We start from the raw sequence: 27640 nt of genomic DNA, 5'->3' as shown, positions 1-27640 counted from the left end.
GTAACCAAATCCTAACACTTATAAAAGCATGCAGTTGTATTTACTATTCCCACAATAGTGAAATTACCAAAATCTCCCTATTTTCCTTCATAAATTTTTTTGTCCTTTACCTTACAGGCAGTGTGATTACAACTCTAACCCCTCCAGTTTTTCCTTGCTCTCTTTTCCTGCTTTCCTTCCATTCCCTTGTTTGTGTTCTTGTTTTTGGATGTTCAATTGTCCCCTCGATCTCCCATTACGCGTGCTGCCTTTCTTATTTTTGTTTCTTCGCTTTTGTGGGACGTGCTCTTCGCCCATCTCCCATTGCGGGGATTTTTTTACCACATTCTTAGCTTCTTTCTTCACATATTAGGGATTTTGCTTTCTAAGGTTTTGATTCTCGTAAGATATTGATAGAAAATCAATATAAGATCTCTAACAACAGAGAGTTTGATTGTACTTTTTTCGTCGCCGATTGCGGTGGTGGCTCTTATTTCTCTCATCTTTGAAGGCTTTTCCTATCGTCGTTGTTCTCGGTTGTCAGGTATGGACTAATTTTCTTTCTATCTCTTTCCTTCCCCAAACTTCTATTATTTGAAAATAACCAATTTTGAGATTTGTTGCCCCTTTTTTGGACGATTTTTTTTGTTTTAGCTTTTTGGCCTAGATGTATGAACGACTAAATTTATGTGATTTAAGAAATTTTCATTAATCGCAATTTTCTTCTTTTTCTAATTGAAAATTTGTCACTATTTTATCGTTTACAGGAATAGGAAACCAGGTTTTGTTGGTGAAACAAAGGGTTGTGAGAATCATGCAAGGTCAATATAATGGTGAGTAGATACAGGAATGGAAGGCAAAGCTTTGAGAGCGAGAGGAGAGGTTATGAGGATCAGGTTCAAGATAATGATGCTAATTCTGAGCAACTAAGTAGGAAAATGGATGTAAATGAAGGTAATCAACCCAAAGGTGAAGTGAGGGGATATAGAAATGGAATGGTGTGAGAGGAGAGATTCTGGTGGAAGTAGAGGAAAAGGTAGGCTAGAGTACATTAAGATTGGTAGTGGTATGATGGTGTGAGAGGAGAGATTATGGTGGAAATAGGGGAAAAGGTAGGTTGGCGTACATCAGGACTAGTAGTGGTAAATTTAAGGAGAATAACGATGGTGATGCGCAAGATGTTAAAGTTGACCGTATATATGGTTCTGGATGGTAAGTTGCTAAGTACTCCATACTATGCAAGTCCTTTCTCATTATGTATTCTATCATGTTGCTTGGCTTTGAAGGTTTATCTGTTAATGTGTCCAGACTTCGGGAGAAAATTTCTATTTGTTTCTGTTGTGAACATGTTCCTGTTCTTGTTGCTTTTAAATTGCAGATTTTTTGTTATTTAAGATTCTGTTTGTTATTTCCTCAACCCATATATACACTACAAGAAAATCATACAAATTTAGACGGATTTGATTCGACCCTTTTGGAAAGGGTCGCTATAAATTTGGGGACGAATTTTTTTTATCCACATATTTAGACGCTTTTATCAGTCGAAGCATATATAGGCTCGTAAAAGCGTCACTATGTTGCAAAATAAACACGTGTAGCTTTCCTATCCTTCCATTGTCCCGCTAATCTAAAAATTTAAGCACAAATTATTCTAAAATCCCGCTTTTTACAGTACTTTCCACTTCCCACCTCCCACGAATTCCTGCACGGTTGACAATTCAACCTCAATGTCTAGTAGAGAGGAGAGAGATATAAACAACAATGGCGTGATTTGTCTCAAGGTCTTTCCTCAACGCTATTGGATCTCCTTCCATCCAATGTTACACCGCCTCCTTCGCCGCTGCACCTAATTTCCGTCCGTAATTCTCACCGCCAATCATTCACGAACCCTAGGTACCAATTTATCCTTTCATTTTCCAATTCACATATTTCCCCCATAAATTTTTAATTGAATTCATGTATGAAAGTCAAAATCGTTCAGCAGCCTTATCGCTTAAAACCGATGCATAACATGGTGGTTGACGCCCGATTGACATAAGGCATCGTAGTACACCATCGCAATTTGGATGGTGCAGGCGTGTGCACGTAGCTCTAGGTGCACCGGGATTAAAACGACCAACATTAAACACAAAACGCGCGTTTTCATTAAATTCCCAGAAAAAAGAACAATGCCCTTGAACAAAAGAACACCCCTGAACAAAAGAACATTAAAGGCTCTGTTCTTTTCAGTTATGTTTATCGCGTTTTTATTTGATTTTTGTTATTTTTGCGATATATATTCTTCTGGGTTTTATGTTTTGAATTCAAACTGTGAAGAGGAGAGAGAAAGTCTAGGTTTTCTAAAATGGGTTTTAGAGAGAGAAATTAATGAAAATCCCCAAAAATTCGTTGATTTTTCTGCTTCAACATCAAATTAAATTGATTCTTCTTCTTCAAATCTGAATTCTACAGCTGATAATCAGATTTTGGGAGGTAAAATTTCAATTTTGTAATAACAAATGGCATGTTTTGATGATTTTGATTTTGTAATAGTTGTGTTTTTGATGATTTTGACTATTTTGATTTTGTAATAATCGTGTTTTGATGAATTTGATGATTTTAATGAATCAAATTATGTAATAACACGCTGATTTCGTTGAAATCGTTGATTTTGAAGATTTTGATTATGTAATTACGATTTTTTCCAGAAAAGAACAGTTTTACGTATTAAAAGAACATATGCTCGAATGAAAAGAACAATTACATTATGCTCGTATTAAAAGAACAGTTTCATTATAGTAGAAAAATAGACCATTTGCGTTTCATAATTTGTTCTTTTATTTTATTGTGTTCTTCTTTTTTATTATTTTCAATTTTATTTGCATTTCATAACTTGTTCTTTTTATTTTATTGTGTTATTTTTCTTGTTATTTTTTATTTATCCTTTGTTATTTTGATTGCGTTCTTTTTCTTGTTTTTATACATATTAACCTATTATTTTTTCAGATATTATGAATAATGTGCTTGATAATTCATAACAGAATGATGAAAATGATGATTCCGAATCATATGTTATTGTGGGACAAAGTACTTGACTTGTTCTTTTAGTCTCTATATTTGTTCTTTAAGACTTTTCATTTGTTCTTTTCATAATACTCTGTTAAAATAACAAAATAAAAACATGTGCACGGTTCTCATTATGCACTCCTTTAACAATTTTTCTTTTCTCCTTCTCTGTTCTTCAATTCTTTGATTCTACTTCCTATTTGTTCATTTTCTATTTTTCAGCAACTATATATATAATAATTGTACTTATGAGTCATAACCATTAGTCATTTTAGAAATACATTTTGGAGAGAGAGAGAGAGGGGAGAGGATTTATATTCTCTCAACATAAGAGAGATTTTTCGAGAGAGAAAGAGTGAGATGGTAAATGAAAGAGTAAAAAAATACATTTTCTCCTTATTCTCTCTCTAAAATTCCTTCTGAATGTTTCTCGTTTGTTGAAAATGAGTGAATTAAGAAAAACACTAGTTCAATGTTGATGCTCCTGATAAATGTTGATCAAGTGTTTAAGGTACGTTTCCTTGTTTTTTCATCTAATGTTCTTTTCGGATTGTTATGTTCTTTTTCACAACTTTATTTTTACTGTGTCATCAACATAGTTTGTTCTTTTATATCAACGTACATAGATTGTTAAAAAAGAACATATAATGGTTTGAAAAGAACAAATAACACTTAAAAAAGAACATAGTCTGATTCGTGGTAAAAGAACAAATATACTTTTTTTTAAAAATATAGATTTAGTTTTAAGTGCATCAAAAAATCGTCGTTTTGTCTTTTTAATTAGAACATAAAATCGTTTGAATAGAAAAAATAACACTTAATAAAAGAACATAGATCTTATGTGTGGGATAAAAACAAAAATACATTTAAATAAAAATATAGATCTAGTTTTAAGTGCATCAAAGTATCGTCGTTTTCTTCTTTTTAATTAGAACACTAATTGGTTTGATAAGAACAAATACAACTAATAAAAGAACATAGATTTGTTGTTCTTTTCGTCCCTTTCATTATGTTCTTTTGTTTGATAAGGAAAAAGAAAATGATGTTCTTTTTTCATGTGTTCTGTTCTTTTTTCTTTTTTTATTGTGGTTTTTTTTTTTTTTAGTTTTTGTTATTTTATTTTTCTTCTAATTTTGTTCTTTGTGTTTTGTAAAAATGTTGTTGTTCTTTTTTATAATTATTTTGTGTTCTTTTTAATTTTTTTTACAGTTTTTTAATATTTAATAATATTATCGATAATATGTATTTTTTTTTTTTTTTTTCTATTGCATTTTTCACACGATGTTCTTTTTGAAAAATAGTTGTTCTTTTTATAGTTATCAGGAGAGAGAATATGTTATTTTTATTTTTGTACATTTTCTTTAGTTTTTTGACATTAGTGTTCTTTTCAGGTTTAGTTAATGTTCTTTTTGTTTACTCTAGTTCTTTTTATTTAGTTTTTAATGTTCTTTTTCGTTTTTTTGTTTTTTGCGTTTTCTTTTAATGTTTTTGCGTTTTGGTGCAGGTGCACGCACCATCCACGCGTTGGTACACCATGGCTAGTTGCGAGTTCTCAAGATCCCTAATTTACCTCTCCTAGCCTCACTCTTCACCTTCGTAATTTGCTGAAAATCCATGCGAAGAATATTTCGCAGGTTTGATTTTTCACTATGTTACCTAAATTTGTATGATTTAACTTTCTTTTCTACAAATTATAACATTTTTTAGACAATTCAACATATTTTTATGTTTTTGATTCTGGGTTAATTGTTAGTTATCGTTGTTTTATTACTCCGTATGATCGATCTGGGTTTTATTTGTAGGTATTTTATGTCGTATGTTGATCTGGGACCTTCCTCGATCCCTTACAAGTCTCTTTTTTCTGCAATTATGGACCTTCCTTGATCCCTTACAAGTCTCTTTGAGTTGCCTAAGTCTTAGTTTTAGCATGAACAATTTGGTGTTTCTCATTATTTTTCCTTGACTTTTACTCCTGTGTATAACAGGAGACCTTGAAGTTATAGGCTTTCATGTCTTGGTTACCTTATTTTCTTGTTCACCAGTTCCCTTTTTCTTTTCCATTGTTATTTTTTATCCTTTTAATTGAAGAAGCTGATTTTTGGCCAATGGTATCATAATTAAAAGTAGCAGATGTTCAGTTAAATCAGGATCCAATAATAAAATAGTTGACTTAGTTAGCACTAGCCTTATTGAATCACTTAATGCCATATATAAGGAGAATGGTTTGTTGTTGTCGTATATGGATTTGCCATTGCCACATTGGTTGGTTGTATTATTCCACCAAAGAATCACTTCTGTTGAAGGTTGGTAGTTAAAATTGTTTCCAGACCCAATGCTCGTCTATTCAATACAATTCCTATATGCTGACAGTTGAGTCGTTGACCTCCACTAGACTCTACTGCTGGCCCCTGGCCACTAGTTGTATCTAGAACCTCCGTATTTTGGAAGTATCTGGTATATTACTTCAGTTACGTCAAGGGTAAGGTTGCTCCCTGACGTGTATTCTTTTACTCTATTAATGTGTTTTTTCTCTTCATTATGATTCCATATAAGATATATTAATGTGGCTAAGAATTCTAGTTGTACAGTCCTTCCAATTAGTAAACACACATTATTAAACAGTTCTCCACCACCAAATAACAGTCGCAGTAATTGCAGCATTACATTATCTCTCCCCCATCCCCTCCTCGCACTTTGATCTGACTTCCAAGACTGCTGTGACTACCAATGAGCTTGCTTGAAAGTCCACTTGATATCTTGATTAACGTCAAAAGATGATGCTAGTTGTTCCGAGTATGGAACTGGGAGGACGTTCCGAAGTGCCTTGGCCCTGTCAAGCAGAGCAAACGTGAGCTAACCTCGGGGGTTTAACCGAGGAAACCCCCTCCGATGCCTAAGTCAGCAAATAGATAAGAAGTCTTTAGAGAGGGAATATAGAGAGAAGGTGGAGCAAGTACCGTATGTAAGAATGTGTCCCATCATGAATGATGTGGGTGCTATTTATAGGCGTACTATTCTGTACTTTGGCCTACTTAAATGCCGCCACGTGTATGACGGCGATGTACTTTATTCCTTGTCGTTGTCGTTTAGCCTGCAGGTCCCTTTTTGGACTGATGCAGCTTTGTCTAGCTCTGCTCTGTGTCTTTATACGTGATCTGGGGAGGTTTGATCTGCCTGGGTTGCATATGCTTGGCTTGGGGTTTAGAGTCTTTCTTTGACTTGGGTGTGCCCTGGGTGTCAGGGTTTGCTCTGTCATTGATGTTCTGTCCTCTCTGGATATGACCCCGTACAACTAGTCCCTCAAGAGTAGAGCTGACCTTTTAAGTCAGGTCTGCTCTTCTGTCCTTGATCTGGATATGACCCCGTACAACTAGTCCCTCAAGAGTAGAGCTGGCCTTTTAAGTCAGGTCTGCTCTTCTGTCCTTGATCTGGACTCTTTGGGGCTGCAATTAGTCCTGTCAAACGGGTCGGTCGGGTCGGGTTGTAAAAATTTACTTTCGGGTTCGGGTTGAATCGGGTCGGTCACTTTCGGGTTCGGGTTTACAAATGCTTGTTCAAGACCCAGAACTTCCGGGTTCGGGTCGACCCAACGGGTTGAGAGATTTTAAAACGCGCATTATATTTTCATTAATTTAGGTGAAAAATATACAAAATATTGGCACAAGTTAACAAATTTTCCTACGAAAGTTTATATTTTGTCAAATTCAATCATAAAATGGCGTATAATTCAAATTAAAATCATATTACACAGAACAATAGTAAAAACAACGTGTCTTTTATGCTTAAATTTTCTCATAATCTCATTTATTGCTATAAATACAATGATTTTCAATCGGTCGGGTCTAAAACGGGTTCGGTCGGGTTTTGACCCATTCCTTTTCGGGTTGTTCGGGTTCGGATAAAATCGGGTTACGGGTCACAAAATCTTGTTCAGGACCCAGTATTTTCGGGTCGGGTTCGGGTCGGTTTTCGGGTCGGGTCGATTTTTGACAGCTCTAGCTGCAATGCTTGTTTTGTTGGCTTTTTGCTTTTGTCCTGGCTGTGTATTTTCTTGCTACCAGTCCCTCCAGAGTAGATCTAATAATAATTTTTTTTTTATTATTTTTTTTTTTTTTTTTTGGGCGGGCTTTCTTTGAGGTGAATGGTAAGAAATCTTTGGGGATTTTAACCGGCTTTTCCTCGTGCCACGCGTTGCCCATCCGAAGAGTCAATTGGAATCGTCGCTCAATCTGGACCGTCCTTCATCATGATTAAGTTTAGTTGAATTGAGGTCTACACGTGTCCTTCATCCTGCTTGTGCAACTGTATCGTTGCTCGCATCCTAGCCGTTCTTCTTTGGCTTTTAAAAAGAAAAGGTAACTTCCTTCCTTCTTCATCTTCATTTCTTACCTTCTCTCTCCTTGGTGTTTCTGAGAAAAACACTCGAGTGCTCTCATTTTCCGTTGCTTGTTATTTGCAAAAGTCTTCTCAAAATTCGATCTTTTGCTCATTTTTGTGTTTGTCGTCACTTTTCCGGTCGATTGCTAGTGTTCTTGTTGCTTGTGGTGGTCATTTGCCCCTCGTGTTTTCGTTTGCCATTTCGCGAAGGAGGTTTCCGTTGCTGTGTTCCTTTTGATTCTAACCCTATCTTCTTTTTCCGGTAAGTTTCTATCTTTTGTTGTTTTTCCGATTCTTTTGTACGACTTTTGTTTGTTGTTTGCTTGATTTTAGTGTTTCTGGAGGTTTTTTGGGTTTCAATTTCTGGTTTTTTTCGCCATTGTTAAGTCGTTTTTGAACTTCCGCCATTGTTGAGTAGCTTTTCCCCTTTTTTTTTTTTGTTATTTAACTTTTGTGCCCTTTTCCCTTGTCCTGTGACTTTCAGTTCATAATGTCTGATGCATCTGATAGCCAAAACCTTAGTAGCTCAGACGTTAAAAGCGTTTCCTCTGCTTCCTATGTTACCTCTTCTCCCTCCTCTGTCTCTTTATCTTCTGATGAGGAGACTCGGGCTTCTGCTGAGCACAGAACCAAATCAATGCATGATGTTTTGTCTCGCTCTGTGCCTGCTGTGATTCCTTTGTCCTCTGACGATGAATCCTCTGGGGAGGAGCCGCCCCCCCCCCCCCCCAGATGCGGGTGATTCTGGGTGTCCTGACTCTACAGCCGACCTGTCCCCATCTTTACGTCAAACTCTTAGGGAGATGCGCCATGACTATCTGTCGCGGATAGTTAGGATAAATCCGCCGTCCAATGTCCCCCCAGGGCTTGATGTTCAGCCTCTGTCTGAACAGGCCTGGTTAGATGATTTTGAGCAGCTTGCTGGAGCTAATGAGTCTGAACTGTCTTTGCGTGTTTACAGACGCCGGGAATCTATTTTTCTTTCTATGATGGCCAACCATGTCACTATTTCTGTGGGTGGGCAAGCTGGTGGGGAAGATATTTTGGCCCAGGTGAATGAGATGAGGCCTTTTCCGAACTACGTGGAAGAGAATGTCGTTCCTGGGGATTCGACGCCCTTCCTTTCTGAGGCCTCTGCTTTTGGTCCCTTACACGCGAAGCTGAACGCTAAGTGGACTGATGATGCGCGAAAAGAGAATCACGCTGTTGTTGGCAAAGATTTTTATGGTCTGCCTGATGGTTATCGACTCATCGTGCCAGACGACGATGCTCGGATCACTCATCCACCAGAGGGGTGCATAGGCGTTTATGCCTATAGTCTGGACTTTGGTTTGCGCTTTCCTCTGGATCCTACCTTGGTGAAGATTCTTCGTGCGTTTAACGTTTGCTTAGCTCAGCTCCATCCCTTCGCTGTTCGTACTTTGATCAGCTATATTTGGGTCTGTCGGTTTTTGGAGTTCCCTGAGACCCTTTCTCTCTGTAAGCGAGTCCATCATCTGCGCAACAGTGGTACTGGGAACAAGATTGGTTGGTTTTCCATCTATTGCAATCGTGGAAGATTGACCTGCCATGGGATGCCTACCGCCCAAAAGGAGTGGAAGGATAGGTTTTACTGGCTCGCTGTCCCTGCTGACTTTCCTGTTGCTCGGGGTTTTGTTCGACCTCGGACTCGGCTAGAGGGAGTCGAGATTTTAGATGGTGCTGTCTTGGAGGAGAGGGCTTTTGAGCATTTTTCATCTGAGCCCAAGTTTAATGCTGCTGGTAAAGAGGTTGGGCGGTTGCCTCGTGTTTGGCTTCCGCATTCAAGTTATGTTCTGCGGAATGACGTGTTGTCCGCTATGTTTCTTTGTTCTACTCACCCTCAAGGTTAGTTCTGTGTTACTTTCTCACTTCGTGTTTTCTTTTCTCTTTGTGCGAGTTGTTTTTCTCTTCCTTACGTTTTTTTTTTATTTCCAGGTCGTCGATTCTTGAATCTTGAGGAATTGGGTGTTCGGGCTGATGGTTCTTTCATCTGCGCTGCTCCCCCCGATCCCGCTGCGAATGGGTATCAAATTTTGGCTGACCAAATAGAGGGCAGCAGGAGAAGTTCTACACGCCGATCTGGTCGGGGTGGCGGTTCTGGGATCGTTCCCAGAGTGTCTCGGGTGGTCTCTTCTACAACCCCTGGCTCTGCGAGCACTCCTATTCGCCGAGGGCAGACCTCTCGTGGAGCTTCCCATCGCGGTGCCCTGTCAGGCTCTCGTCGTGACCGATCTGATTTCGAGGCTGGGCTCGAAGCTCCAACAGAGGATGCAGGTCATGATTTTGGGGAAGTGGCTGATGAGGTATGTGACCAGCCAGGTCGTTCGGGCTCTGCGTCGGATCCTGTGGACATCGAAGCTGAAGAGCCGCCTTTTGTTCAGCGTCCTGGGAAACAACCCAGGCTTGATAGTGGGGCTGAGCTACTCCGAGCCTCCCCTTCTGCGGCTGATCCCCATCGTAGCAACAATTCTGGTAGCTCTCTTCGACAGTTTTTGGAGCAAGAGCTTCAAGGAAATGATCTGGCTGCTGATGATCTTGACCTGCATATCACAGGTCGGCATAAGGAGTTTGTTGAGAAAGAATTTCTCGACATTCGTCCCCAGGCCGACCCTGAGCTGGCTGCTATCTTCTCTGGTCCTTCTGCTTCGGATCGTACTTTTGTTCCGCGCTGGGACGTATCCGAATCAGAAAGCTTATATGGGAACTACCCTGAGAAAGGCGGGACGCTTGCCCTGAGGATGTTGAGAGGTCTGCAGTTGCCCAGCGACCTGCCCAAAGAGCGTTTGTATACTCCTGGGGCGAATGCTTGCCAGAAGGTCATGGAGGTATACTTGGTTTATTTCTCTTCTCCTTTGGTACATTGGTTCGTTTCTTTTGGTATGCACTAACTTACAATGCTTGCCTCTTTTTCTATGTTCTTAGTGTGGCAACGCTGTTCGTGAGTTGACAGAAGTTTTCATAGTTTATCAGAAACGACTTGCTGCCAATGCTGCCCATATGGAGGCCCAAAAGAAAAAAATTGAGGAGCTAACTGATAGTCTGGAGCTATCTTCGACCTGTCTTACTTCGGCCAACGATCAATTGAGGCTTGTTACTGAAGAGCGTGATCAGCTGCAGGCTAGCTTTTCCCAGGCCCAAATTGATCTGGTTACCGGACAGCAGAAAATTGAGACTCTTCAGCAAGACTTTCTCTCTGTTGAGCAATCTCATGACAATGAGATGGCCCAACTGCAGAACTCCATCGAAGATCAACTTGCGGCTGCCATTCGCGACTTCCGTCGGTCAGATGAGCAGTATGCTCTACGCACTCAGAGCTATGATGGCGGGTGGAAGGCTGCTTCGCTAATAGTGCAAGAAAAGCATCCTGATCTTGACTGGTCTCCTATCGAAGCTGCTTGGTTGGCTGGGCTCCATGTTGAGCTTCTGAGAAAGAAGAAGGAGGCCGAGCAAGCGTCTTTGGCTGCAGGCGGTGCGGTGCCAGAGGATGATGGGGTGCCTGATCATTGTGTTGAAAATGTCCACCCTGGGGAATTGCCTCTGTCGGATGCTGAAGATGATGCTGGGCAATGATGGCACAGACGGCTGTCCCCATGTTCATCTTGCACTACCTCAGCCAATGCATAGTTTATTTCTTCTGGTTGTTTTTGTCCTCCCTGCGTGGAGAGTAAAAATTTGTTTCTGGAAATAATATTTATCGTTTTTAGTTTTGATCAACAGTGGCCATTTTGTAGGGTTGTACATTGCATAAGTTTTTGAGGTATAGCCGCCGGTCCCATTGTTTGTTAACTCGTCGTGCTTATGTTGCGTTTTACCTTGTTTTTCTGCTTGCTATTTTTTATTGTTTTGTTTCCCCCATATTTCCTTTTGACCCGCTTTGCATGTTTGATTGTACTGGCTTTGGCCAGGGCAAAACTCAAAAAGTATTTCTATATTCACTTCGACCTGTTTTGGACTGCGTATTGTTGAATTGTCCTGGCTTTGGCCAGGACGGAAACCGAGAAGTGTTTTCGTATTTGCTCCAGCCTACTTTGGGTTGCGTATCATTGAATTGTCCTGGCTTTGGCCAGGACAAAACTCAAGAAGTGTTTTCGTATTTACTTCAGCCTATTTTGGGCTGCGTATGATTGAATTGTCCTGGCTTTGGCCAGGACAAAGCTCAAGAAGTGTCTTCGTATTTATTCCAGCCTACTTTGGCTGCGCATTATTGAATTGTTCTGGCTTTGGCCAGGACAAAACTCGAGAAACGTTTTCGCTTAAATCTCGTTGAGAAAAAACTTACCCAATAACTTGGTTGATCAGACCAAGTTATTTGTGGGTAGCGTTTCTCTCTCTTTTTTTTTTTTTACGAGTTTTAGCCGTTCACCCTTTACTTTTCCAAGAGACCTGACGTGCTTTTTTCTTATCGAAGGTAGCTGGGCCAATTTTTATTATGCTTGTAAGCGTGGAAAATTACAAAAGTAAAGAGATCTACTCTGGCTTCTATTGCCTTGTTATAGTATTAACTTCTTGTGTCTATACATAGTATTTCTTTAGCATGTTGGCGTTCCAGCTGTTCTTCAATTCTCTTCCTTCCATCGTCATTAGATGGTACGAGCCTGGGGCTACCTCTTTTGTGATCTGGTAAGGTCCTTCCCAATTGGCAGTGAATTTTCCTTCTGCCTTTCCCTTTCCAGTGGCAGCTGTTCTTCTGAGGACCAGATCCCCCACCTGCATAGGTCTGTGCTTTACCCTCTTGTTGTATGCCCTGCTCATTTTTTCTTTGTTTGCTGCCAACTTGAGCTCTGCTTGCAGCCTGACTTCTGGTAAGAGATCTAATGCTTCCCTCATACGCTGCTCATTAGTGCCTTCCTCATAGTACTGCACTCTAAAGCTAGGTAGACCCACTTCGACAGGCAGGACCGCCTCAGCCCCAAAATCTAGTTTGTAAGGACTTTCTCCTGTTGCTTCTTTTTCAGTGGTCCTGTTGGACCACAAGATCTCTGGAATAAGGTCGGCCCATGCACCCTTAAAATCTTCTACCTTCTTTCGCAGTGCTCCCAGGATTTGTTTATTTGCTGCCTCTGCCTGACCATTGCTCTGGGGATGGCACACAGATGCGTATGCGAATTTTATTCTTAGTTCAGCGCAGTAATCCTTTATAGGAGTGCAGTCGAACTGTACTCCATGATCGAAGACTAAACTTTCTGGGATGCTGAACCTTGTCACAATGTTCTTCCAGATGAAATCCTTCATCCGCTTGGCTGTTATGCTTTTAGTGGGCTCTGCCTCAATCCACTTAGTAAAATAGTCAACTGCCACGATCAGAAATTTTCTTCCCCCGCTTGCTGCTGTGAATGGTCCCAGAATATCCATTCCCCACTGGGCGAATGGTATGGGGTTGATGATTGGCTGTAAGTCATTAGAGGGCTGGTTGATCACTGGGGCGAATTTCTAGCACTTGTCGCACTTTTTAACATATGCTTGAGAATCACTTACCATGGTTGGCCAATAATATTCTGCTCTGAGAGCTTTCAAGGCTAATGTCCTGCCACCTATGTGGTTTCCACATATTCCCTCGTGTATTTCCTCAATGACTCGTTGTGACTCCTCTGTTGATATACATCTCAGCAGAGGCAACGAAAAGGACTTCTTGTACAGTTTACCCTGGTAAATGACGAACCAATGCTCGTTTCGTTTTACTTTTTTCTGCTCTTGCTCTGCTGTGTGAAGGCCCCTTCCCAGCTTGTATGAGACTATATTGTCATACCATTGTGGCTCAGTGTCAATGAAGTTGACTGCAGGCTTTTTGTCAATGCTCTTTTCTTCCTGGACCTCTACCATCACTGTTCTTTCCAAGTCCTGTAGCGTCGAACTTGCTAATTTGGATAGGGCGTCTGCTTGACTGTTCTCTGCCCTGGGAACCAGTTGAATCTCAAAGCTTTCTAGCTGGGTTACTGCTTCTTTCATCAAGGCCAAGTACCTCTGCATAGACGGTTCTTTGGCTTCATATTCACCTCTATATTGGTTGGCCACCAGCTGTGAATCGGTTTTGAGCACTATTTTCTTAGCATCTGCTGCTTTGCACATCTGGATTCCTGCGATTGCCGCCTCATACTCTGCTTCGTTATTTGAAGCTTTGAATTTGAATTTTATAGCATATTCGAAAACGTTGCCTTCTGGTGATACCATTATGATACCTGCACCCGGCCCTGTGACTGCAGCGGAGCCGTCTACTGAGATCTGCCAAGTCCCCAATGGCTCTTCCTCCTCCTCGTATGATGCCTCTGCTATGAAATCTGCCAGTGCCTGTGCTTTTATGGCGGTTCTGGGTTTGTACTCGATGTCATATTCTGAGAGTTCCACCCCCCATTTCAGGAGTCTACCAGAAGTATCTAACCTTTGCAATGACTTCTCTAAAGGTTGATTAGTTAACACTTGCACTTTATGTGCGTCAAAGTATGGTTTCAATTTCCTGGCAGCTATCATGATGGCAAAGGCCATTTTTTCAATCAGGGGGTACCTCTGTTCTGCTGGGTTGAGGATGTGGCTGACAAAGTAGACTGGCTGCTGGATTTTATCCTTCTCGACTACCAGAGCTGCTGCTACAGTTTTCTTGGAGGCAGAGATGTATAGCTGTAATATGTCCCCCACTTCTGGTCTGGCTATGGTTGGGAGGCTTTTCAAGTGGTTCTTCACCTCCTTGAATGCTTTCTCTTGCTCTTCTCCCCATTTAAATGTTTTGTTTCCCTTTAGCACCTGGAAAAAGGGAAGAGACTTATCCGCGGACTTGCTGATGAACCTGGTGAGTGCTGCCATTTTCCCAGTCAACCTCTGGATGTCTCGTATGTTTCTTGGTTCTGGTAGGTTGAGTATGGCCTCTACTTTTTCTGGATTGGCATCAATTCCTCTTTCACTGACTAGGAACCCCAAAAATTTTCCGGACTTAACACCGAACACGCATTTTTTTGGGTTTAACTTCATACCAAATTGCCTCAATGTTGCAAAAGTTTCCTTCATATCCTTAATGTGATCACCCTCCTTTTTGCTCTTGACTATGGAGTCATCTACATACACCTCCACGTTTCGGCCTTTTTGTCATGCGAATATTTTGTCTACCAGTTTCTGGTATGTGGCCCCTGCATTCTTTAGACCAAACGGCATAGCCCTGTAGTTGTAAACTCCAGCGTCTGTAATGAAGGCGGCTTTTTTCCGGTCTGATTCTAACAAACTGATCTGGTGATAGCCCGAAAAGGCATCCATGAAACTCAGCAGGGCATGCCCGCTGGTGGAATCCACCAGTTGATCTATCCTGGGTAGCGGGTAACAATCCTTCGGACAAGCCCTGTTTAGGTCTGTAAAGTCTACGCACATCCTCCATTGACCATTTGCTTTCTTTACCATCACGACGTTAGCCAACCATTCTGGGTAGTCACACTCTTCTATGAATTTGGCTGCTAACAGTTTGCTGATCTCTTCTTGGATGGCTACATTCTTCTCTGTCGAAAAAGTTCTCTTCTTCTGTTTTACTGGCCTGACTTCTCTGTTAACATTCAACCTGTGGACCATGACGTTGGGATCAATCCCTGGCATTTCGTCGGCAGAGAAGGCAAATATGTCCGCGTGCTCTCACAACAGATCGATGATATTTACCCTCAGGGAAAGGTCTATACCTGTGCCAATTCGGACTGTTCTGTCCTCTACTCCGTCTTCCAGTTCTATCTCCTCTGTTTCTTCTGCTGGGGCTGGTTTTAACAGTCCTTCTTCACGATGCTCAAAATTCTCCATGTCCAGTAGTGCGTCTTTTTTACGCTCTGCTCTCTTTCTCTTTCTGGACAAGGGAATGTCTACCTCTGCCAGGGGTGGGGGTCTGGGTGGCTGTTTCAGGGCTGTGTGGTAGCATCTCTTGGCCTGCTCTTGGTTTCCCTTGACCTTAGCTGATCTGTTATCATTCGTTGTGTACATCATGGTGAGGTGATAAGTAGACACCACTGCTCCTGCATCATGGATAAATGGTCTGCCCAGAATGGCGTTGTATGCTGCAGGTACTTTCACTATCATGAAATCAACCATGACATCCTTGATATCTTTCCCCTGCCCAATTTGGACAGGTAAGCTGACTATTCCTTCTGGTATCACCGTTGCCCCTGTGAAACCAATTACTGGGTAGTTAACTGGTTTTACGTGCTTTTCTTTAATCTGCAGCTCTTGGAAAGCTGGCCAGAATAGAATGTTTGCAGAGCTACCTCCGTCTATCAGGATTCGATGGATTTTTCTGTTAGCCACATCCAGAGCTAACACAATTGGGTCATCATGGGGATAAATTATGCCCTTACAATCATCTTCCGTAAAGGTGCACTGTGGGATTTTTGGAGGGGCAGGCCATTTTCCTGAGTTATGGTAATTAACCTGGTGTTTAAATTCGCTCACACTGGCCTTAGCACCGCTGGCTGTAGTACCAGCGTAAACTGGTCCTCCTGTTATGACCAGTATATCATTCGACCTCTTCTGATCTGCTGGGTGGTTCTGCTTTTGCTCTGTCTTTCTGTTATCAAATCGACCCTCATCATCCCTGTTTTCGTAGGTCCTGCTATACGAGCTCTTTGCCTTAAATTGTTTTAGGTACCCTCTTCGGATCAGGTCCTCAATGTTATCTTTCAAGTGAGTGCACTCCTCTGTGAGATGACCGTAATCCTTGTGAAAATCACAGTACTTCTTCGTGTCCCTGTATTTGTTGTACATTTTCGGTGGTCTCTGCCATTTCTCATCCTCCTTGCTGATAGAAAAAAATATGGGTTCTGGATGCAACCAGAGGAGTGTATTCGTTGAATTTGCCTCGCTTTTCAGTTTTGAACTCACTACCTCTTCCTCTGACCTGCCCGTGCCAATCTTTTCTGGGCTGTTGATTTTCTCTTTTGTCTGGGTATTCTTTTTTGTACGGCTCTTTTCTGCTCTGACTACCGTAATTGTTCTCACTTGCTACATATCGTCGTGAGGTTGCTCTGCCAATCTCTTCACTTTTTATAAACTCATTTGCCTTCCCCAGTACCTCTGCCAGGGTTGTGAATGACTTTCTGCCCAGATAGCTCTTGAATTCTCCATCCCGCAGACCAGTCATCATAGCCAGGACTGCTACCTCTTGCTGTAACTTGGGTATATTCGATGCCTCCATATTGAATCTGGATATGTACTCCCTCAGAGATTCCTGAGGTCCTTGGATGACTGACATCAGCTCCCCTGTCACCCTTTCTCTGGCAATGTTTGCCACATATTGGGTGCGAAACAAGATGGCTAACTGCCGGAAAGAGGTTATGGTGCCTTTGGGTATTTTACCGAACCAGCTCTGTGCTATCCCCTCCAGAGTGGAAGGGAAGACCTTACACCACATAGAGTCTGTGTTGGTATATAGCATCATGTGTCCCCCAAAGGCAGAGAGGTGATTCGTTGGGTCTGACTTTCCGGAATATTTGCAGGTGGGCATTTTTATCTTTTCCATTTTTTCCGAGAGTATCTCATCACAGAAGGGGGAATTATCAGGTTTAACTATTGCTCGGGTGGGATTTGGCATACCTGACCCGGAGTGGTGCCTCTGACTGGGTGCTTGTTCGGTCCTTGCTCTGGGTTGAGCTCTGCTAGGCGTGATACTTTCTGCCTCATATTCTTGGCTGTCAGCCCCTTCCATCTCCTGCTGCAGATTCCTCCTCCAGACGTTCGGACTATTTTGGGGTCTGGGACGTTTTCTCCTCTGCTCAACCTCAACCTCTGGGGCTGTCCTCATGACCTGGGCTTGTGGTGTTGTCTGAGTAAGGAAGGTCAGGACTTCTATGGCCGTGCGCATCTGGTCGGGTGAGAACTGTGCCCCCAATCGTGCTAGTGAGGCACTGGTTGGAACTGGGATGCCCTGGCCCTGGCTAGGGGTTGCCATAGCTATGGGTTGTGGTGTCTCTCTTGGCGGACCAAGACTCTGAGGCATGCCGAACAAAGGTACATTTGTGGTTCTCTGGTTGTTTCTTGAGGTGGGTGGTTCTATCTGCTGGATTATCGGTTCGCTTGACTCAGTCATTTTGTGAGAGGGTAGGTCTTTTAGAAGCAAGGTCTGGGAAGTCCCCTCCTTCTAGCGCCACTTGTTCCGAGTATGGAACTGGGAGGACGTTCCGAAGTGCCTTGGCCCTGTCAAGCAGAGCAAACGTGAGCTAACCTCGGGTGTTTAACCGAGGAAACCCCCTCCGATGCCTAAGTCAACAAATAGATAAGAAGTCTTTAGAGAGGGAATATAGAGAGAAGGTGGAGCAAGTACCGTGTGTAAGAATGTGTCCCATCATGAATGATGTGGGTGCTATTTATAGGCGTACTATTCTGTACTTTGGCCTACTTAAATGCCGCCACGTGTATGACGGCGATGTACTTTATTCCTTGTCGTTGTCGTTTAGCCTGCAGGTCCCTTTTTGGACTGATGCAGCTTTGTCTAGCTCTGCTCTGTGTCTTTATACGTGATCTGAGGAGGTTTAATCTGCCTGGGTTGCATATGCTTGGCTTGGGGTTTAGAGTCTTTCTTTGACTTGGGTGTGCCCTGGGTGTCAGGGTTTGCTCTGTCATTGATGTTCTGTCCTCTCTGGATATGACCCCGTACACTAGTAAGTTGTTTTTGTTACAAAATATTGTTTTATTTCAGTTTGATTAGATTGATTACAAGTATTATTATGTAAGACAGATCGAGTGTAGTGTAGTCTTGGAAACTTATTTTAAGGTGAAACAATTTTTTGTCAATAATGCAGGGATTCAAAACCTGGCAGCCAAAGAGAAAGTGCAAAATTAAGAACGTTTGTCAGATTCTATACGGGGATCACCAAACTCATGTAAAATTGACTACTTTTTAACGTTTATATGATCATATTGGGCGTCGAATTAATTTTTCTAAGTGCGACGAAACCAAAAAACGTGGCACCTAGTGAAGTAAGGGCGACGAAGTGATTTTGTAGCATAAAGATTTATCTAGGGCGACAAAAGTTCAGCTTCATCACACAAAATTTAAGCATGGGCTACAAAAATGTGAAACGTGGCCCAACCCGCTATTATTGGCGGCAAATGCAGTTTTCATCGCACAAATTGAGACCACGCGCCACAAGTTCTTTTAGCGTGGCACATAGATACAACTTTGGGCTACGATTTTACAATTTTGTAGCCCAAAAACCGAAAATCTAGATATTTAGGCGGTCTTCTTACCCTCTGAAAATAAAATTTGGTTTCAATTCTCAATTTTTCTTTGTTCCTCTATCTCATTTTCCATCCTCAACCTAACCCTAACTATGAAACCCCCTTTTCCCATTGTCGTCACCGCCGCCGCCTAGCGTTTACCGCGAATGAGTCGTTTCCTCCGATCCCTTACCACTCATGAGCCGATGTCGCCGAGCCGTTAACACTCATGAGTCGTATCCGCTAGATCTGACATAAATCATGTCCATTGTTTCCTTATCTTCATGTAATAGGTATCTCCTTTTTCCTTCTCTGTAATGTTCATTTCGAGGTTATGTGCATTTGAGCATCTCCTTCTCTATAATCCCCCCTAGTTTTAGATTAACTGTATTTGATGTTGTCTGCTACAATTATTTAATACAATTCCTACTATAATTTATAATATAGCTTGTTACCTGTTCCGTTGAATCATTGATTGATACGGGGTACGAGTTAGTGTTTGATTATTTCTAGTGTCAGGGAAAACTTGAATCGTGCAGGTGGAAAACACTTAATGGAAGAACTATTTGTTATGTTAGACGCAGGCTTGCAATTTGTTGGATTGGGAATACATTTTTCACAATTTTAGAGTATATTTAAAATTAATAAATAAATTCATGAAAGTTGAAACTAACTAAAATTAAAATTAGAATGTTTGATTCCATTCGATTCATGTTCTCTCGTTAATTCCCTGGACCAAACGACCAATGACTTAGGAATATGAATATTTGCACAACAGACTTGCTTTTTTGTACTTGGTTGTCCCCGTATACATGTATAAATGTTTTTTTTTTTTTTGGGTGTACCATCCGGTTCACCCTTAGGGCTAATCCGGATTCGGGGCGAGTTCTGAGTGGATAGGTTCCATTCCCCTCCCAATTGTTGTTGCGGGGGATCGAACACAGGTCCTCCCTACCAAGTTCAGCCTCAATCACCACTGAACCAACAGTCAATTGGTTACATGTATAAATGTTGTGTTATGTGTATTTTAGAATTACTGAATATGTGTGTGATAGTATCTATAAGGGGTTCTGTAACTTGTGTTGATATAAGTTGGAAGATAGGGATGTAGTAGCTAGGTGTGGTATTGAGTGAGTGTGTAAATATGCAAGTGTGTTGGTAGACATGTGAGTATTGATGGGTGTGTGCTGAGGTTCTAGCAATAAGGTAGGCATGCACCAAGAGTATGTGCTCGAGGCTCGTGATCACGATGAAAGCACATTGTGTTCATACTTATTGTTATAGTAAGGGGTAACATTGTGTTTATTTTTTTACATTGAATTTTATTTATTAATTTTAAATATACTCTAAATTTGAGCATATTCCTTGAGATTTTAGTTGGTGCTTTCATGGCTTGTCGAATTATACCTTATTGGTGAACTATCAAGACTTTACGAGTAATTAACTTATTTTAGGTTGGATCAGAATTATTGACAATACTGATGGAGTTTATACCCCCTGGAGATCATAGGAAGAAAGCGCAAGAACACATACAAAGGTGAGTAACTTCTCCAAATATTTACTCCTTATTTTTTTGTACTTTACTTGTTTATATGAATTGTAAATGTAGGCTATGTTGTCTCAGTCTCGTTCCTCTTTATCTGCAACTTCTTTGTCCGTGTTTTTCTTGATTTCTCTTATTTTATTGTTCCTTTTGTCTTATTATCTATGTTTTCTAATAATACATGCATAAGAGAGTACTTAATTTTGAACCTGAATGGTTCAAAGTGGTTCATTTGAAGCGGAAAAAGGGAATTCAATGTGTTTATTCAACAAGAAGTTTATGTATTTTTTACTTATACATTCCCTAAAATAAATACTTTTACATTGAGTTCAATTGACTTTTTACATTGAGTGATTATAATATTTTAATAATATGTTCTCAAACTTCCCACTATATCATTTGCATTTGTTTTGGCAGATATCATCCAAGATCATGATTAATGACAGTGAATTATTTGCGAGGAGTTCAGGAGAAGCGATTATGTATAAACAATGGCAAAATATTTCATGTTTTCATATCATGTATACTTCTGTAAAGTTGTGATAATTCACAAAGTTTCTATTATATAAATGAGCATTTAAGCATTTTGGAATCAAATGTGTACCATAAAGACTTCTTTTTCCCTTTACAATAATGGTAGTGATGATGATATTACTAATAAAATGTAAAATATAAACTGCGCTAGAAATGAGCGTAACAAGGGCGACAAAATCAGTAAGAGTGTAGCACTTGTTCTTCCATGGGCAACACAATTTTCGAAATTCGTCGCGCATAACTTAGGCCAACAAAGAAAAGAGTTGTCAATTGTTCAATCATAGGTGACGAAAGAACCTATACCGACGCCCATAGTAAGGGCTGCGAAAGCATAACTGTGGCAATTGGTAAATTATGGGCGACGAAAACTGAAATTACGACGCCTAAGTTATGTGCGGCGGGGTTTGTGCCACGACCTTGTGTCGAATTGAAACCGTCGCCTAAACTTTGTGTGTCGAAATAAAGGTCATGGGTTGACGCCCAAAGGCCTTTTTCTTGTAGTATTAATGTATCCATGAATATTTTTAGAAGTCTGACTGTGTAACATGATTTTGTAGGTCTCCATTTCAGCACAGTCCTTGAAAACTTTGTTATACCGATGATTTTGTTGGTTTTCTTATATGTTCCGTAACATGGAGAAAGAATTAATGGGGATATTTAAAAGAAATCATATTATAAGGTTGAGAAAGTGTTTCTTTATGACGCTCTGGTTTAAAATTCATAGAACATATAAGTCTTAAAAGGTCCTAAACTAACTCTCGAAGAATACAAATTGTCAAACCATAATTGGTCATCCTCACTGAATTTATTTTATTTTATTATACATGTGTAGCTTTTACAATGTTTCTAATTTTCTTAGAAACATAATCTATACAATCAACTACCTCCCTTCCAAAAATTAATTATTTGTATTGTGGCTTTAAAAAATCATTGCATCGACATAAGATTGCTTCCTAAATTTCGAGCCTTCATATTTCTGCCTGCACTAGACTATCATCTCAGGTAAAAAAAAATATTCTCATCATTCCCAACCATTCAAGGATGTGGTTACAACATTCTTTAGCAAATACACATTTCCTAAAAAATGGCTGTGAGTTTCAGGTTGATCACCACAGATCAGGCATAAAGAACAGTCACTAACACTAATCTTCAAAATCTTATCTTTTTTCTGCAACCTGTTCAGTCCTGCAAGCCACACAATCACACATTTTAACTATAAGACCGTAACTTGTTTTTTTGTAATCTGGTATAGGAAGCCAAACAAGTCAGGTATCAAATTATTAATCTTAGGAGTATGAGACTTAATTAAAGTTTTCCATTCAGCCTAAATCCAATAAACCTAGCATCGCCTTAGCACAATCCTTGAAGGATTGAGGGAAACTGGATTTGTTTGCTTTGATAATGGAGAATCAAATTTGCTTAGTTTCTATAACGAAGTTTTCTTCATCAATATCAGCTCTTCTTTTATGAATTTTATATTTTCCTTTGAATTTAATAGTGTGATTTTGTTGTTAATAGGGACATAACACTTTTCTTTGTATGTTCCTAAGTTCTTCCTCTAGATAATCTTGCATGCTGATCCAAAACTCCGGTGCATCATGCACAAGTTGACCAATACACAATTAAGACTCATGGGTGATGCCAACTAAACCCTTGGGATGAAATTGTACTGCAACACTTGACCTCAACACCTTTAGTAACCTAGAAACTTGCAGTACTATATTTATTTATACAATAAATTATACAGTTTCGAGAGTGCTATGACCAATGGAAAAAGGGTGAGAATGAACAATTAAGAATATTTTTTATTTTGTTTTTGCTATTGTTTGAAAAATTAAGAATATAGAATATTTATTTGTCGTTGACCCGGACCAAGTTGAGATTCTTTTTTCTATATTTGAGAGGCAAGGTACATCCCACCAACATCTGCTTGATTCATCAATTATATATTTTTTGTTTGGAACTACTTGGAATCTATCAGTTGCATGCACGCATAGAGTGGTATGTACCCAACCTCTACCACTCAAGCTAGAGTAATCCAGTATTGGAGCTACTCTTAGTGTATAACAATAGCAGCAAGCATACATCGTTATAGGAGTAGCCAATAATCCGTGAAGGAACACTAGGAAAACCATCTAAGTTTCTTAGTTGTGTTTTACATTGAGGAAAATGAAAATGTTTGGCTTGTTGTGTTGGTATAAATGTCTGGTTGATTGCTTGGATTATATATGGTGGAGTTTATTGGAACGAACTAGGTATTCTGCCTCCTAAGTTCCTGCAATACAGAAAAATAGCACACCAACAAGTAGAGGAATTGATTGATTTTTTGATAGATAGAGCATAACGCTTAAGAGTTAAAATGGAGAACTTTCGAGAGGTTCCCTTCTCGATCTCCCAATTTAATTCACTACTTTCTAGATGATTCTCTTCTACCCTCCTTTCTCCTTTTAATTACAACAATCATTAACAGACAAAACTAATTAAGAAAAGTAACTAGAACAAAATGGTAGCTACAATAAGACAACTATCTTAATGAATTAAGAGTTAACGTTGTTGCCTCCACTCTTTTTAGTGGTTCCTCCTTGTGTTGCATCGACTATTTGCAATGGCTGTAGTGGCTGCTCTTCGTTGTCATGTTATTGCCTTTGTTGCGGCTTCTGTTTTCTCCTTGCATATGTACGGAGCACAAGTGGGTCGGATGGGTTTGTTGCATTTAAATGTTGGGTACATCGTTTAAAACGCAACATATTTATATCTAGAAATGTTATACGAAGTAGTATTAATTAATGTTATGCTTCTGTTTTTATTTTTATTTTCTTTTACTCCTTTTGTTTACCGATGTAGCAACATGTTAATTCTGCTTTAAGTTTTATTGTATTAGATAATATAGAGTAATCTTGAATTTTTTGCTTTTGTTTGTAGATCTATACTCTGTAATCAGTATGCTACATAGCCAAATTCGATCACATGGAGTAAAATAAGGTCAGACAAATTTCAATAAGCTTAATAGTTTAATTTAGTTATGTGTTTTTTCGTGTGAAAAGAAGAAAGATAGTAATTCCTTATTTTAGTAAAATTGTAAAGTTATACTCTTGTGCATCGATCCTTCCTGTTACTAGTATCCTTAATCAATAGACGACATGCATCTGTTATCTTGCATGCATCATATGTGGCTGATAAAGGACATGCATGTGGATTGTGATAGCAGATAAAGATATCCTTTGTATTTTCTATAGCATGTTACTTTACTATTATATGTGAATATGATTGTCATAGAAAGATTCTCCAGAATACATGGATAGGAATGCTCCATGCTTTATATATATTCTATCAACAATATCAGAGTAGGCAAGATGTTTTTTTTAGCTTCCATTTGCTTCATTGGATAGTCACTTGTGTGGTTGATTTAGTCTAATTAATGAAAGTAATATCAAGTTGAAAGCATGTTATCATCTGGATAGTTCTTGAACAATCTTTAATATAATACTAAGATAATTGTACGAGAAAAAGAAAGGCGGATGTCTTAGCTTATCATTTAGCCAGCCATCAAAAATTTCGGATGCCTATTCGAATTTGATAGGATAAATATTATATTTATCTCTTCGGACATGTGAATGCTTGTTTCTCAGTTGAGACTTGAGAGTAAACAAAGCAGATGTGGATGAATATGACTAACAATGGAGGTATCAACATCCAAATGATGGTAGCGTCTTTAATATGAATGACCTTACCAACATTCGGTTAATAAAACTCTTACATAAAGCCTTGTCAATTGTCATAGGGGTTTGACCTTTCAAATATCGTTACATAAACTGCTTGTGGTTGGGTGTTATGTCATAGAGGTTTATTAGGTTACGGGATATGATCTCATCATATTTCCTGGGAGTTACTGACATGGTATCCCCTTGTCATCTTATCTCCAGATGATATGGAACTCCTCTTAGGTTACATGGCGAGTGAAAGGAACGCCAGTGAAAGGTACATGACGAGTTTTGTTGTTGAAAGTTGAACATTATTATTTTGTATATAATAGACTTGCATATTATGGAAATTATGTTGTTACTAAAGTTTTGAATATGTTTCTGATATAAAGTTGTACTTGACAGGTAAATGTCATTAAAGGCCTGAAGATGTACGAAAATATATTCACTGGTCAAGAGCTTTCTAAGCTGAATGATTTCGTGGATGCTGGACAAAATGGAGAACTCTTAGGTATTGTTTCTTTGAACTTCTCTATTTTCTGCACTCTTACAGTTTTCTGCAGAATCATAAAGCGATTACTAAGATCTAGTAGTGTCTTTGTTGTGGCTAAATGTGATTTCACCCTTCCAATCTTCTCCTGTCTCTATAAAAAACTTGTTTACCTGTGTATTAATCACCTGTTTCGGTTTGTATTATCATTAGCATTGATTTATGATACCTCTAAAGCCTCTCGTGTGTTCTGATCAGGCGTTGTTCTAAAGGTGCTTTGGCAATTAGGTGTTATCATTAGCATAACATGTTTTTATTTGACATAATATCTAAGCTTCCCCATGATTTCCATTGCTGATAGGATTATCTTGTCTTTAGGAAACTAAATTGAATCTTTAGAAGCCTGAATGTAGAAAAGTTATAGCGGTTCTTTCACTTGTTTGGGTGCTAAGATGTTCTTTTAAATGCAGGTGAAACATATATTTTGTTCAACAAACAGATCAAGGCTAACTAAAGGGAGCAGATTCAACTTGGTGTTCAAATATTTGGACAAATAAAAAGATGATACAACCCCTCAGCAGCAAAAGAGTAAGAATGAAATTTAATAGTTACAGACATTTTCTTACTAAGTAGTAGTCTTGAACTCTTTTATGCAAAAATTGATACTTTTGAGGTAAAATTCAAGGGTGCATATCGTCATACTAATCTCATATCCATCACATGGCTTTGAAATATTCTATAGAACAATGAAAGCCTTCGAGTCGGGCAAACAAAACTTCACAAATGTCATTTTTAGGCGTGGATCAGGCAATGCAACATTAGAAAACATTACTGTTGCATTATATATGTTGTGACTTTGTTGACTCAGCTATCTGGGATTTGTTGTCTTTTTTCTGTTGCGGGTTTGTGTTGTTTAGTTACTGGTATGTGTAGGTTAGAGGTTGCCTTTACTTGTTGCCCTTATTTTCGGCTCTGCTTGTTTCTTCTCAACAACAATGTGTTGAGAGTTATTGTTGGTTGACTAGTAATAAGGTTGTAGTAGTGTTGTAAGGGTTCTGATTTCGGCCTTCATTTTGTTTTAGCGCTTAGGCCCTAGGTACTAGTTGGGTTATGTTGTTTGTTATTTAGTTTAACTTTGTCGGATAACTTTCTTTTTGGATGGCGGTTTTTTGTTGTTTGCATAACGTTGTATGGATGATGTTTCACTTTTTGGTTATTAGATTGCTTATTTACCAAAAAAGATATATTTGACTTATTAAATTTTCTTTGCAGGTTATTGATGATTCAAGCGGTAATAGTATAATGTATATCAAGAGATTAACAAGTTATCTTGAAGCTAAGCTAGCATGGCGATATGATTTACTCAATTAATTAGGAAGTTTTTTATTTTAGTTTTGGACTTGTCCATCTTGGATTAATGTCTAAAAAATGATTCTAAGAACTTGTTTTTATTTTTGTTTAATAAAGCAGTGTAATGTATGGATGATTACTATCGCTTTTTGTAACTAAATTTTTGCTAAATATAAATTAGAGTTGTTTTAAGACAATGTAGTTCATTATATATAAATTCAATTGTGCATTCATTTGTGCTTTGATATATATTTTTAGAGAAAATACATGGTTTTAAATTACTATATTATGCAAAAAATGGGGGAAAAAATATATGTTTGGCGGTAACACAGAAAACTACGGAACATAGCGTCGTTTTCTAGCGTCTAAATTTGATATAAAGCCAGCGCGAAATAGAAGTAAATTGTGACGCTTTTTACGGTCCAAATATTTCAACCACCAACAGCGTCTATTTGTAAAAAAATAGTCGTCGAAAATGGAGACAATAGTGACGCATAAAAGCAACGGTAAATATCGGCTATAAAAATATCGACGATTCTCGGAGGCGTCGCTATACTAAATTTCGACGCTCTATTCTGTCGATATGTTACCAAAAAAGCGTCACTTATTGCCGTGTTTTTTGGTATTGATAAGTTCCGATTAATAAGGTAATAATTACCATAATGGTCGTGAGTCCTTGTAGCTTTACATATGTTTATTGTACAATTTTATTCTATGAATTAGTTGGATTTCAGTTTGGTGAGCTATTGGAGTCTATGTGTATGCCACAATGCTCATGGCAGTGAATGATGTATCTTCAACAACTGATTGTTTGAGGGAGGTAGACTTAATAATTTGGAATAAAATTGATAATAACTTAAATAGAGGACGTGCTGGTCGTGATAACTGAAAGATTGAGAAGGCAGCATAACATTTGTGATGATGACATGCTGGTTTTTATTCCATTTACGTTTTGTTGAGAGAGAGTGCAGAAGTCACACATCTTGCTAGGTTCTTTCTCTATCCTTCCTCCAAGGGATGAACTTAAACGTGTATTTTTCAGTAGATCTTTATTTAAAATCGTTTTGAGTATGAAGAATGGTAGATATAATTTTATATTGTGAACTACTTTTGCTTTGTTACCCCAGCTAACAATTCTCATGATTGTTTCTTTCAGGCACCTAGCGTAGGCAAGCTAGCACTACAGACGTCATCAAGTATGGGTATGATACCGCCATTGTTGTTGTTGTTGTTGTTGATTATTGAGCATAAACTATAGTGTTTAGCTTTTGTATTTGGGTCTTGATAATCGTTGAGTTGATTCATTCTACAATTAAAATTATCGGACTTTGAGTTGATTAAGTTTATGAATACTGTTTACTTTTAATTTTTTTGGTTCATTTGTGTCCTATTTGTCCACATGTTGGATGTAGCGGAAATAGGGTTTTGTTA

At 39.2% G+C, this 27640-nt stretch overlaps 2 protein-coding genes and 2 long non-coding RNA genes across 5 annotated transcripts; 3 read left to right on the top strand and 1 right to left on the bottom strand.

The window, feature by feature from the left end:
- Window positions 1-133: 133 nt before the first annotated feature.
- On the top strand, window positions 134-4522 carry LOC110801547 (uncharacterized). The gene is made up of 3 exons (XR_008933005.1): window positions 134-523; window positions 747-1191; window positions 1652-4522. It is a non-coding gene; the product is annotated as an uncharacterized lncRNA (long non-coding RNA).
- A 3154-nt stretch (window positions 4523-7676) lies between these two features.
- On the top strand, window positions 7677-10340 carry LOC130472520 (uncharacterized). The gene is made up of 2 exons (XM_056843754.1): window positions 7677-9267; window positions 9358-10340. The coding sequence occupies exons 1-2, from the start codon at window positions 8094-8096 to the stop codon at window positions 10308-10310; spliced, it is 2127 nt and encodes a 708-aa protein (XP_056699732.1). The 5' UTR covers window positions 7677-8093; the 3' UTR covers window positions 10311-10340.
- A 1594-nt stretch (window positions 10341-11934) lies between these two features.
- LOC130471528 (uncharacterized) lies at window positions 11935-14418 on the bottom strand. The gene is made up of 2 exons (XM_056841716.1): window positions 12898-14418; window positions 11935-12810 (listed from the first exon to the last, which is right to left on the bottom strand). The coding sequence occupies exons 1-2, from the start codon at window positions 14416-14418 to the stop codon at window positions 11935-11937; spliced, it is 2397 nt and encodes a 798-aa protein (XP_056697694.1).
- An 8936-nt stretch (window positions 14419-23354) lies between these two features.
- On the top strand, window positions 23355-26447 carry LOC130459682 (uncharacterized). 2 transcript variants are annotated; one of them, XR_008919260.1, is made up of 5 exons: window positions 23355-23650; window positions 24592-24646; window positions 24775-24880; window positions 25330-25447; window positions 26132-26447. It is a non-coding gene; the product is annotated as an uncharacterized lncRNA (long non-coding RNA). The 2 variants fall into 2 exon arrangements; XR_008919261.1 differs by lacking the exons at window positions 23355-23650; window positions 24592-24646; window positions 24775-24880 and adding an exon at window positions 24935-25131.
- Window positions 26448-27640: the final 1193 nt, after the last annotated feature.

Source organism: Spinacia oleracea, chromosome 4, assembly GCF_020520425.1.
Source record: "Spinacia oleracea cultivar Varoflay chromosome 4, BTI_SOV_V1, whole genome shotgun sequence".
NCBI classification, from domain to species: domain Eukaryota; kingdom Viridiplantae; phylum Streptophyta; class Magnoliopsida; order Caryophyllales; family Amaranthaceae; genus Spinacia; species Spinacia oleracea.
Note: the sequence above shows the minus strand (reverse complement) of the source record. Positions and strands in the feature narration are given on the sequence as shown.

What these genes read in the sequence shown, in the direction of transcription:
- LOC130471528 (XM_056841716.1), bottom strand. Translation starts at nt 14,418, where the DNA reads ATGAAGGAAACTTTTGCAACATTGAGGCAATTTGGTATGAAGTTAAAC. An exon ending in AATATTATTGGCCAACCATG is followed by an intron (nt 12,811 to 12,897) that starts GTAAGTGATTCT and finishes AATGACTTACAG; the next exon opens with CCAATCATCAACCCCATACC.
- LOC130472520 (XM_056843754.1), top strand. Translation starts at nt 8,094, where the DNA reads ATGAATCCTCTGGGGAGGAGCCGCCCCCCCCCCCCCCCAGATGCGGGT. An exon ending in TTGTTCTACTCACCCTCAAG is followed by an intron (nt 9,268 to 9,357) that starts GTTAGTTCTGTG and finishes TTTTATTTCCAG; the next exon opens with GTCGTCGATTCTTGAATCTT.